This window comes from Xenopus laevis, chromosome 9_10L, assembly GCF_017654675.1.
Source record: "Xenopus laevis strain J_2021 chromosome 9_10L, Xenopus_laevis_v10.1, whole genome shotgun sequence".
NCBI lineage: Eukaryota > Metazoa > Chordata > Amphibia > Anura > Pipidae > Xenopus > Xenopus laevis.
The window spans coordinates 93,307,199-93,320,191 of NC_054387.1; the positions used below are offsets into that span (position 1 = coordinate 93,307,199).

General features: G+C 37.5%; 1 protein-coding gene across 4 annotated transcripts in view; it reads left to right on the top strand.

The window, feature by feature from the left end:
* Nucleotides 1-12,993, top strand: part of gulp1.L (GULP PTB domain containing engulfment adaptor 1 L homeolog) — a 106,827-nt gene that overhangs the window by 73,534 nt on the left and 20,300 nt on the right. For all 4 annotated transcript variants that reach the window (XM_041576373.1, XM_018236214.2, XM_018236215.2 and 1 more), the window contains 2 exons: nt 3,316-3,432; nt 5,183-5,275. In XM_041576373.1, coding sequence (XP_041432307.1) covers nt 3,316-3,432; nt 5,183-5,275 — 210 coding nt within the window. The remainder of the gene's footprint in view (nt 1-3,315; nt 3,433-5,182; nt 5,276-12,993) is intronic.

Here is a 12,993-nt window from a genome sequence, read left to right on the forward strand (position 1 = left end):
TAGTTTACTGCAGATCTGCAGCTTTTCCAGCATTGGGTAATTGCATGTTGGTAGATATTGTGACGTTTTTCAGTTGTCAGGTACCAGTTCTAGATTGAGTTGATTTTCAAAATGATTTGTACATTAAAAGTACTTATTAATCATATTGCCATGCCTTCACTGGGTATGTAACAATTTAAGCCCTTGTGTGGGTGCCTTTTTAATGTGTGGAGAATATGGAGGCACTTGAAAATATAATTTATCCGCAAACAACATTTTACAGAAAGTTCCATAAATAGTCTAGGTAGTCAGTGGAGTAAAGTTTCAGACCCATTTGAACCTAATCCCATGAGGCCAGGTTTAGACTAAAATTTCAATATCACTATAAAAACTTTTTTCAAATCCTGTGAGTGCTGGTTTCTGCCTACGATTGAAGACAGGATATATGGATATAGAGCCAAAAAATATTTACTCCACTTAGCTTGCCATCTCAGCATAATAGTGTAAGATTAGTTGGTGTAGGTGGTTGTATGTTTAGTTTGGATCATAGTGAGCAAGTGTCTTCTAGCCATAGGAGATGTGGCAGTTTGTATCCAGTAATGTAAGGTTGTTTCAAGTCCTGCCATTGCTTACTGGAGTTTTCAGGAGTTCAGGTGTGTATATGGTTAATTGCAGTGGCCTTTTGATGTAGGCACACATTTGGATGTCCCAGGCCACCTAATTGCATGGGGAAGTATAGAGACTTTTTCCAAACTTTCGTTTTCGTTAGGTTTTGTGCTAGTTGAAATTATTAAAATTGTGTTGCAAGTCTTTCAGGTGTTGTTGTGGGACATGGATGTACAGTGTTCTAAAAAATATATAATAGTTTTGGGAGACTCATCATCTCGAGGAAGGCTATTTTGCCTAGCTAGGACATAAAAAGAGATTCAATATTTGGTGCTTTGGCCCTACTCACAAGTAAACTGCAAGTACACAGTTTTGCAAATACTAATGTGCTGTACTTACTGTAAATGAGCCTTCTGGAGTAGAATTGGCTGCTGTTATATTATTTCAAGACAAAACCAGAGGGAAGAAATGGATAAACAAACACTGCTTTCCATTATAATTACTTTTACAAATACTTTAAAGCCATTTAACATGTTTTAATATATAGTGAAAGGTTCCTTGAAATTACATTTTCTTTCATTATGCAAAAAGTATTTTGGGTTGAGTACCCCTTTATATACTAAAGTGATTTATGCTCCAATTCTTTTTTCTTTATTTATGTAAAACTCTTAAATATGTAAACCTGGCACCCTTCTCTTTGTATACTTTTTAGACATGCTTTTAAGTCCATTTCTTAACTTCCTCAGTTTGGAATAGGTTTTTTTTAAGCTTTTACCAAGCACTGATAGCTGCTGATTCTTAACCATTTGAAGTAGCAACTAATTTAGAAATAGACTATGTCTAACCAATTGGACTTCATTGTAGTATATATAGGAGAGATGATGCAATGAGCAAGGGCCAGATTTTTTTTCCCCATATGATCTGGTCCTGTCCCCAATTACCAGGTACTAGAATTGCAGCTAGGGCAGTCACCTTTAGCTTATCTCCTTTGAAGTTTGTATGATGATACTTCTGTCAGATTCAGGTTATTACATTTTAAGCCAAGAAAAACTTAGCTATGTTCTAATGGGTTAAGACTATATCCTCTGTGAGTAAGGAGTATTCAAAACAAATTTAGGAATCTAGAGCAGGTTCAAGCCAAGCATATCTCGATTTTTCAAAATCCCAATTTCAAATTAAGACTGAAAATACGACCAAGAAGACAATTGCAAAGACGGTAGGATTTGCTCTTCCAAAATGTCATATTACCCCCAGCCTACTCATAATATGATATTCATATAATGGAGCCATTACATGTTGCATCCTTAATAATTGATACACTACTTCAATTTAAAAATCGTTAGATATATATATATATATACATATATATAAATACATATACAAGGATATTCATATGAGTCTTTTAAAACTCCCATAAATTCAAAATTCGACCAATCAAAATGTATTAATAAAATTGAGTTTTATCAGCTTGGGCTAATTGAATCGACCCGAAAATACGAATCTAATTCGATTCAAATTTAAAAAAATTGATTTGAGTGTGCACAACACACCAAAAAGTAGATAAATATATTACAAGTGTATACTGTATCTCTCTTCCCTCCCCCCTTTGTTGTGAGTATTTTGTTAGCAGGAACTCATTATACAGTGGGGTGGGGTTTATCGGTCCACTGCTAATCTTACTTAAAATTTCCCTGACTGCCTTGTTTTGTTAATAAAAATAAAAACCATCATCAGACTATCCAATAGCTGCATAGGAACGCTAGAAGAAAGTACCCCTTGCAATCTAGTTATACGATACATTGTAGTCACCCTATGTTATATTTCAGGAGATCAGTCTCTGTTTAAACTTTGCAGTTTTCAAGAAGAACTTCTTATCTCTCTATTATATCACCTCCCTTAATAAGTAGAGCCCCAATTTTTCATGTTTCAGAGAAGCAGGTCAAAACAGCATAATTTCTGTGGGGGGGGGGGGGTGATGCAGTTTAGCCTATGCAGCCTATGTCAGACCAGGAAAAAATTGTACCAGTTCCTGTAAAATTTTAAATTTGGGTTCTACTGTAACAGGCATTAGACCCATTTAATAGCTCATTAACAACAGATACAGTACTTTGCCATGCCTCCTTTTTACACCAACAGGCCTCAAAGTACACTGTATTTGAATCCTTTTGGACCATAGATAAAATATGCTGTTCTATACATACATCAAGGGGATTATTTACTAAAGCTTGAATTTATCATTTTTTAAAATTAAAACAAAGATGACCTAACTCCCATCCATCAATTTAATTTATTTATCAAATAATATACTCGGAAAATTCAGTTCGGGAAAAGTCTCGATAAAATCGGATGAAAATTTGGATCATATGACTTTTTCAAATTTAACACCCAAAACATAATTTTTTTGAGTTGTCGCCCAAAAACCCACGACTTTTTCGGATTATACAGTAACAGATCATAATGTCAAGAAACATATTCAGCAGGCAACATCTGCTATTGACCTCTACAGGTTTTAGCTGGAGTATTTTCAGATTTAGATTTTTAGTAGCTTTGGATTGTAATAAATCTCTAAAAATTCAAGTTTTTTTTCTCTCTCAAACTTTGAGTTTAATAAATAGGCCCCCAAATTTTATAGCCAGTTCGAGAGAACCATTTATTGTTGGCTATTACGTAGAGACTAAGTAATAGCCAGTTTGTAGCAGATTGATTTTATAAATCTTATTTTATTTTTAGGCTGAAGAGATCACATTAACTATTGGCCAGGCTTTTGACCTAGCATACAGGAAGTTTCTGGAGTCAGGAGGAAAAGATGTTGAAACAAGGAAACAGTTGGCTGGTCTGCAAAAAAGGGTAAGTTTGGTTGCATAGATAACAATCACATTAGAATTTGCTTTATTTACTTAAATAATCTTGCATGTTTGGAGATGGCTAAAATATATAAAACTTCCTAAAGGGGTCAAATGGCCTCACATTTAAATGGTCAAAACATCAAATATATACGTACATCCTCTATTTCAGGTGTGTCTCTTCGCCTTTCTCTGTTGTCCCTCGTTAGTTAGCAATGGTAACATGGTGCTAGCATTAAGTATTAAGACAAATGCACTTTGGGCACTTTTGTAGCATATGGGATTTTGCACTTCTCGTGGTGGCAAATCACCCAAAAATACCTTTACATGACAAGATATGGAAATCAATGAGTCTAAACTTCTTTAATTTTAATAAAAAAAAAAAAGAATTGTGAAAAGAGAAAAGGTATGTTCAATTGGGTTAAAATTGGTATTGGTTACAAAGGTATGTTTGATGGGTAACAAAAGTACTTTTTACTCTACAACATCCACCCAATTCACCATTACTCCAGTTTTAGCAAACTGACCCAATAATGACCAGTTGACCTGTCTAAACTTGCATATAAACACCTCAGGTGTTTTCTCCAGTATCTTTATTCTCTTTTAAAATTTAAAGGAGAACTTAACCCCCCAAATAAGAAAAGTGTCCCTAATACATTGCTCACGTATCGGTGCAACGGAGCTCATTGGCGCCATCTTCCGGATCTTCGGTCTTCTTTGGGTCCTTTTCCACTGGAAGACTGCTCCAACTGCGCATGCGGCAATACAGATTCCCTTACAGATGAAGACCGAAGATTTAGGTGCAAATGAGCTGTGACAATTGATGCCAGACACTAAGGGAACCCTGGAGCTATTGCCACCTTCTGACCACGCAGTAGCTACAGCATTCCTTCAGTGCTCTGCATCAATTGGCGCAGCAGCGTCCAATTTAGAATAGAAAGCAGGAAGGATTGGGCAGCACTAATTGCAACTATAAAGAATTAAAAAAGGTACCTTTAATGAAAGTGGTTTTAAACATAACTTATTGTGGGGGGAAGTTAAAGTTTCCCACTATGTCTGCGGACATTATGAGCCCTGTGTGTTGACCTGTGCCTCTATCTTTGGACATGCATCTCAACATTCTAATTCCCTATTGCTCATTCCAGTTAAGAAGATTATCAGATAATTATCACAGTTTATAAATAAGATAAATCATACAGGCTGTGCTAGCATTAGGAGGGTTGCAAGGATCAAAGTCCTTTAATCCTTTACTCTCTCATTTACCATTGCATCATTTTAAAAGTATAAATGTTTTTTCATCATTGCTGGTTTGTTTAATGAACGCTGACAGAGATCTGGAAGGAACACTGGCTGCTCTAAGACAAAAACTGTAAAAACTAATCATTAAATGCTTCCTGCTGGTCCTGCTGCTGTGCTTGCGATGCCCAGTATATTAAAACACATGAATTGCAACCCGTAACATACTGGCACTATAAAAATAAATAATGCGTTTAAAGTATTTTTTTGCCACCATGTGATTGCGTAGAAAATGAAACATAATGCTACAGCTAACATTCTCCTAAACTGTGCACCATGCACTTTTACAACTGCAATCGAATATTCTATTACAGTCTATAATTGCAAATTGTACTATAGTATAAATTTCTTTTTTTACTTTTGTTATGTGATACCATAACATAGAGCTTCTGAGAACAGGTAATAACATCTTTATTTTCTGTATAAGTTGTTTAATACCGCTGTGTTATGTATTACAGATTCAGGAACTAGAGACAGAAAATACAGAACTGAAATGTAAAGTACAAGACCTAGAAAACCGGCTTCTAATAACTGATGCATCTTACTCCCCTGTAAGTACATACAAACAAATATTTTTCTAAGAAAATCTAGGATTTTCAGTTTTTTTACATATTTTGTTAATGGCAGTACATGCAGAGCATTACATTATGTTCTAATACCTCTTGACCATGTGAGCAAAACATGATCATTTTGGTGCACTTTATGAGAACTGTAAGACTCATTTACAAACACAAGCACGTGTATAGAGAACATTGGGTTTTTAGCACGCTGATCTTCTTCCTGCTTTGCGGTCCTCTATGGCACGCGCAACGCGCACTTCTGTGTTTTATGCGCATTGACGCTGGCTTCATGACGGCATTGCACAAGGGCACCAAATTCAAATAGTATTTAAAGCGACTTTTGTATTGTAATCATTGCCCATTGTTTGGTTACATTCGTGAGTTCCTGGGTGTGTTTATTCTGTGTTCTGATTCCTGTTTTGACCCCTGCCTGCCTGACTAAATCTGACTTCTGTGATCCTGACCCCTGCCTGGTAACCGATTATTCTGAAATCCGTATTCCGTCCCGTGCCTATTTGTCTCCTCTGATTGATCTTCTGGTTTTGACCCTTGCCTGTCTGACTCCTTGAATTCTGCCCGCACCGACCCGGCCTGTTTGACTACGCTTTTGATCTACCTCTTGAACTGTGACCTTCTGCCCAAAATACTTTGCTTAATGAACGTGCCCCTCTGCTTGTTCAGAACCCTCGCTTAGCTCCTCTCTTTTTAAGACCTGGCGGCATCCAATTAGCCGAGGGTTCCTCCCAAGGTGAAAAGCGGCTGTTAAAGGCGGAAGCAAGAGCCGAGACCAGGGAGCTTAGCATTGGTTCTGGATTCTAGGTGCCGATTTGTGACATTATGATAAAGAAATGAGCAGTAGAAGAGCCAAGAAAAGTGATATTTGCAGTAGAGCATTTGAGATTGAATTGTAGTGTAGCCCTATACTGCACGGAATCTAGCACTCATTTTCTTCTTTGTGGTGCTACAGGAGTCCTGTGTCTCTGCTTCCAGGGAGAGCAGGTACACTATGATTTGGTGTGCTTCCATCCATGGCCAGGACTGGACTGTGATACCGCTCCTTGGGAACTTCCCTGATCAGCACACATACACAAAGGAAAGGCTGAGGGATTTATTTGCAGGACCCTGTTCCTTTAAATAACCAGGAGACATACAGGCCGCCAGCCAGGAGCAACTTCATAGAATAATGAAGAGCTGCTTTAGGGAATCCCCATGTATGTGGCAGTTTCTTCCTGAGAAGGACTCCCTTTGGCTTTCTGTGACCCGAGAAGAGCACACTTTGCTCTTATGAGCCCTGGCAAGGACCCCCTTTCCTTCCACAACCTAAATAGAGTGTGCTTTTCTGCCACTGGGGTTACCTACTGACTTTTCACACACAGTAATATCTGGGACCTTGCAGCACCTTGCTTCAACTCTGCTGCATCTCTCCCACAGCAACACTTTCTGTGCAGCACTTCCTTCCTGTCAGCTCACAGGGGTGGGGCTCCTCCGCTTCCTTGCACAAAACACACAGAGGAGAGACAAGTGTACATAGCTCCTCTACAGTAGAAAGATGGAAGTCTTGCTGAAAGAAAGCTGCAGTAGTCTAAGGGACACATTTATCAAAATGTGATGAAAAACTCAGCCACTTTCTATTCATTCCTTTGTGATTTTCCAAATCAAATTTAGCAGTTGGTGAAAGTTAGAGCTCGTCATATGATAATACAATTCTGTGAGTTAGAAGTGTGGGGCATAAATAAGTCTTAAGAAAAAGTAAAGAAATAGGTGTTATTGTAAAGAGCTATTGATGTGTCTGCTTTATTAGGAGCATTCTTTCAACAAGGGTTCAAAGGGGGAAAAAGACAAAGGGGCCTATTTACTAACACTTGAATTTCTATTTTTTTCACAAATCTAATTTTTCTCTAAAATTTGTGTTTTTTACATTTCTCTAAATCACTAAAAATTTGAGATTTATAAACTGTAAAAATAATGAAAAACTCTAATACAAAACTTTGACATGTAAAAGCAGTCTAGGTACTATAGAAGTCAATGGCAGCTGCTCTTAACCTAATTTGACCTTTTTTAGTCCGTTCAGACTAAAGCTTTTCTGTTTTTTTCACTAGTAATAGGCACTAGTAAGAGTGAGTAAGTAATTTATAGGTTCTTGTATTTTCTTTAGCATTGTTCAGTGTTTTCTTTTTTTTTGTTTGTGCTTTTTATATTCAGATCTTTTAATAAATTACATGGCATTCATGATTTTAGAGAAAATTAGTTTATTTGTCCTTTCAAAAACTTCTAAAAGCACAACAGGAGCAAATAAGTCAATAGTCCCAATATCTTAAAATACAACTGTTGGAGAGAGGGCACAAATGGAGGAAGGAAGTGTGTGTGTGCCAGACAGCTGGAAATACAGAGAGGTAATCTGCAATATAGAAGTATAGAAATAGTAATACATACAGAGAGGGTCCAGTTCTTATCCAAGACAAGACAAGATAAATATGAATGAGTGATTGTGCCTGTCTACTGCTGGAGGAAGATAGAGCAAGATAGAGATGAACTGTCAGTGTGGCAGTGGAAATCATATAAGGTCATTATTATGGGGCCACCAGCACAAATAGCGAATCAGAGGTAAACCAGAACCATAGGGGAGAACACAGAGGTAAGGAGAGATGAGGATCGCAAGCAGGGACAAGAAAGTCTGGACTAGGGGTAGACTGAAGGCTTTTCAAGGGGGACCTGCCCAGCGCCTCCCCGATTGTTGCGCCCTAGGCAGGTGCCTCTTCTGCCTACTGCTCATCCCTAAGCCAAACATATGGATAGAGGGGTGAAAAAGTAAGTGACAATGCAGTTCAAATGAGGGAGAGGAAATGGGCGGAGGGCTGTGATTAAATGACAAAAAAGTAAAGATTGCCTCCATCAAGCAGTGGAGTGGAGTGATTCCACCATGAGATGAGTGCAGCTTTACGTGATGTAGCACTTGCTTCTGTAGCCTTTATAAATGAGGCCTATACGTAGATATAGTAAATAATAAGTAGACAGTATCAGTAATGGATGCAAAAGACAATTAGGAGAATCAAAGAAGGGTTAAAGAAGCCTTTAGAAGAATTAAGCAGACAAGCATAATGTTCAGAAGTGATAAAATATAACTGCTAGCAATGGTCTGAAACAACCAACTTCTGTTCTTCATTAAACTGTCTTTGAAGAAACCATTAAAAAGGCAATATGTCCCCTTGTTTAACATGAGTTCAGTGAATAGGACTTGTCAATTTGCCAATTTTTTCATTAAGAAAAAATTATGTTTTTTATTTCTTAAGCTAAGCAGAGCGAAAATTCGTGATTCTTACTTCCTGCTTCTTGCAGGGAGATAATTGAGAGATAATTAGGTTACCAGTACAGAGATAACCCACTTCATAATGCAACTTACTGTAGCTGTAAGGGTAATAGCAGAGTGGACAATTCCTAGCATGTTGTCCCTCACTACATGAAAGTGGGACTAAAAACACAAGAAACTGGCCTTCTTTTGTAACTTGAGATTTTTAATGTATGCAGCACTTCTCTAATTCTGCACTATACAATCATATACCTCAATTTTTTTCACACCTATTTAGGCATCACTGTTTTGTGGTCTATTCAAAACCCATTAACCAGATTGCTATTTGAGGGTGACAGTGTATGTGACATTCATATGCTGGAAGGCTATACATGTATGATTCAATATTTGCTTTGAAGAGCTGTTGGTGGTGATGTACCATGATTTGCAAAGCCATGATTGTGAAGATTTCCCCGTAGGGGCAGCCCTCACCACACATATGTGCAGAAACATAACTGTAATTTTGAAGTAGTGTGCAATATCTCACCAGTTTGCAGAAATCCGTTCCATTACAGAAAATGTTAATGTATCCAGGTATGTAGTATGTAGTAGTATGTCCACTTTAGTTTTTACCGGAAGCACCGCCTAATTGCTATTTGTCCTGGGGTGTTATTTCATGTTGTGCTGGTATGTTATTTACTACACTGCAACTGTGGTCTGAATGCAAATGTGTCTGAACGACTCAACAAACTGCACAAAATCAACAAATGTGTACATGCTTCATGCTCCTCTCTCACTTAGGGGCAAATTTACTAAAGGGCGAAAGTGGCTAACGCTAGCGAAAATTCGCCAGCGTGACGTCATTTTCATGGACCTACTCTAGAGCTACTTCGCATCCTTACGCCAGGCGAAGTTGCGCTATGGAGAAGGAACGTAACTAGGCTAATTCACTAACTTGCGGATTTTACTGAACATTACCTCTTGCGCCAGACTTGCCTTCCCCACCTCAGACCAGGTGAAGTGCAATAGAGTAGATAGGGCTTGCTTCAAAAAAAGTTGAATTCTTTCTAAGTCCAAAAAAACGCTGGCGTCTTTTACTTTTTTTAAGGGTGATAGGCTGAAAAAGGTCGTAATTATTTTTTGGGGGGTACCCTCCTTCCCCCCTACATTTCCTAACATATGGCACCTAAACTATACAGGGGGCACATGTATAGGGCAAATTAACAACTCTATTTTATTTTATGAAGCTTTCCCAGGCTTGTGTAGTGTAATGTATTTGCTGCTACATATGCGTCCATTGTACTTTAACTTGGTGCCGTATGCAAATTAGGCATCGCTAGTCACATCGCTAGCGTAACTTCGCTTTGCTTGACGAATTACAAGGCCTACCTTTGTGCAGTGTCTACTAGTGCTGAGTGAATCTGTCCCGTTTAGTTTTGCAGAAAAACTGACAAAAAAATTGTCAAAACTTTTTTGGTGCGAGTATTTTGTTGCATAATTTTTTTGTTGCGTAATTTTTGAGTCGATGGTCGTTTTTTTTCATGGCACCTTGTTTCTGCTTTAGGGCTGCCAATGAAAATTGGGAAGGCAAACGCAGATGCATTTTTTACTCGGTATACTGCTACACACATGCCATACATACATACATACATTGTTAGAGGACCTCCCATCCACTAAACTTCAACTGCTTTTTCAATAAAAAAAAAGGCTCCCATGTTGACAATTTCTTAAAAACATGTTTGTTATTTTTGACATTACTGTAGCTCTGGTTTACTGGTAATTGTATCTACTTCTACACTATGTTGCTGTTTAAGCAAAAAGTACCATCTCTAGTTTATATATCACTACTATCTTACAAACACAGGCTCGACTAATAATAAACCTGGCCTTTGTATCCTACATTAAAATTATTAAATCATATATTTATGTGTATGTCCTTATGTATGTCTGGGACAGCTCCAATGCCTTTGGTTCAATTGGAAGGAGGGAGGAAGGATAAAATGATGCACGTGTTTGTCGCGAGCCTTTTCAATTTGTTGCGCGTCCTTTTATTTTGTCACACAAAGTAAAACAAGCCATGAGTTTTTGACGCAGTTTCGCAAAGTTTTTGCTGCCAGCGGAACATGGAAGTTTGTATCAATCTGTACATAGCAACATTTTCTGATTATCACTAGTGAGTACATGTAGTTGAGATTTATCGCTATAAACTGGAAACTGCAGCCGTTTTAAAGTATATTGTATGTATCATTGTGGAAAAACAGGGACAGAATTCTATATTCTGTTTATCTAAAAGAAATACTGGTTAAGCAAAATATCTAGTGCCCAAACCTGTGTACTGTCACATGCTGTGAAACATTAAACTTTCATGTCACCTTCATGTCTTAAATGAGTCTACCAGAGTACTAAAGAGGGACAGGACATGAAAATGTATTTCAGTCTACAAGCACATGCCAGCTTTGCAGGGACTAAGTAGATCTGCAAAAAACAAGACAAATATTAAATACTGCCAACAGGGAAATGGTAGTAAGATAGTTACACTATCCAAGGAGTCTCCACTTGCCAAAAAGTGCTTCCAAAAAATGTGGGTTTTGGCAGGATAATGTTTTTAGGTTTCAGATTTTACTGGCAATGTCTTTCACACATAGAAGTTTTGAGTGTAAGCATAAAAATTAAGAAACAATAAAGTTTATGGCTAGATGGGGCCATGGCCAGGAAGGAATTGGCAGATGATGTAATTGGCCTCAAGGAAGGAAATGGGAACCTCTAGGAAGCACAGGTAACTGATTGAGACAACAAGTCCTTTAATATCTTGTAGAGTTGGGCCACCAAACAGAGATTTAAAGAAATCATATACCATCAAAATGAATACTTAAGCAGCAGATGATTTATATTATAAATTCCCTATTAAAGAATCTTTAGAGACCTGCAATGTTTAGGGGTATAATCTCCCTTTATGAGTTCAGACAGGCATCATGCAGGAGTGTCAGATGGGGAAGCAGCATAATTTTTGGATGATATGAGTTATGAGAAAGACAACTATTTTACAAAGAGGAATGACAGACCCCTTGTCTTCTGTCAACAGATCTTTATAGGAAGAGCTCCAGATGTGCTTGAAGGTGATGTGTATTTTGGATTTCTTACTTTCTCTGCACGCTGGCACAAACTCTAACATTTACAATCTTTTTTTCTGCTTGAGAATAGGTCACTGTAAACTTTTTAAATTTCCGCAAAGGAAAAATAGTTGCAGAAAGGCAAAAATATTCACATTGCACACATTTTTTCTGTTAAAACTTATATTACTTTCACCCATTTTCAAGTCTGGATGTATTTCAGGTTTTTATGGTCTCAGAAGATAGTGATGTCATAGATGCTTATTTCTGTAATTAACACCACTCAATCTTGAATTTCAATGAGGTTCAAGAAGCAAAAAGCCTTATGTATTTAAAAGGGGAATTTTCTACAGTTCAAGTGTAATTGCGACCATGAGGGGTAGATGAATTAAACTAACGCCTATGTGTAATTCTTTAGGTAGAAGTATGTTTTATTGGCACAGGCCACTGTGGAAAGCCTTTGAGTTGGTGGTAATTTAGGGTTCCTCATTGTGTCCTGTCAATGTTGTGGCAAAAGCTGTTGCCCTTCTGCCTCCCTTTAGACTGTGTCCTGTTTCAGTTGCCCTGTACATATATTGTCTTACTATTAGAAGGGAAAAAGGCTGGCTTTAGTGATTTTTAGTGATTTCCTTTAAATGTTCAGTTTATCAGATGCTGGCTTCTTGCTTTAAATATCTGGCCAAATCTCACAATTTATGAGTTTTTTACAATACTTTCCAAGACAGAGTTAATACTTGTCAAAAACATGGGGTAAACTCCCTTTGGATTGGAAAGCTGACTTTTTACATTCAAAGTACAAGCCTCTTTTAGAAGTAGGTATTTTGGTATTTTGAAAGATTTTTTATTATAACGGTCTGTTAACCATATGATCTCTGCTACAGGATACAGGATATGTATGTATTTTACAGCAGTTTGTCTAACTTCAGTTGTTTTAAGTCTGGACATAATAAGCAGTACCAAAGTTACCGTCACTTTATAATCCAGCAAGCTGTTCTCTTGGTATGGGACCTGTTATCCAGAATGCTGGGATCTGGTGTTTTCCGGATAACGGATTTTTCCATTACTGTATTTTTATTACAGAGAAAAAGGAAATCATTTTTAAAAATTTGTATTACTTGATTATAATGGAGTCAATGGGAGGCAGCCTTTCCGTAATGCAGAGCTGTATTAAACATTTCTTGCTCACTGCTCTTCAGTGTACATGTTCAATTTTATATGTGAGGATCTCAGTTTATTGGAGGTCCAGTGTAAGTTCAAGTTACTGCTTTCCATTTTGGTAACATGACTAGATACATAACATGGTGCATCTCTTA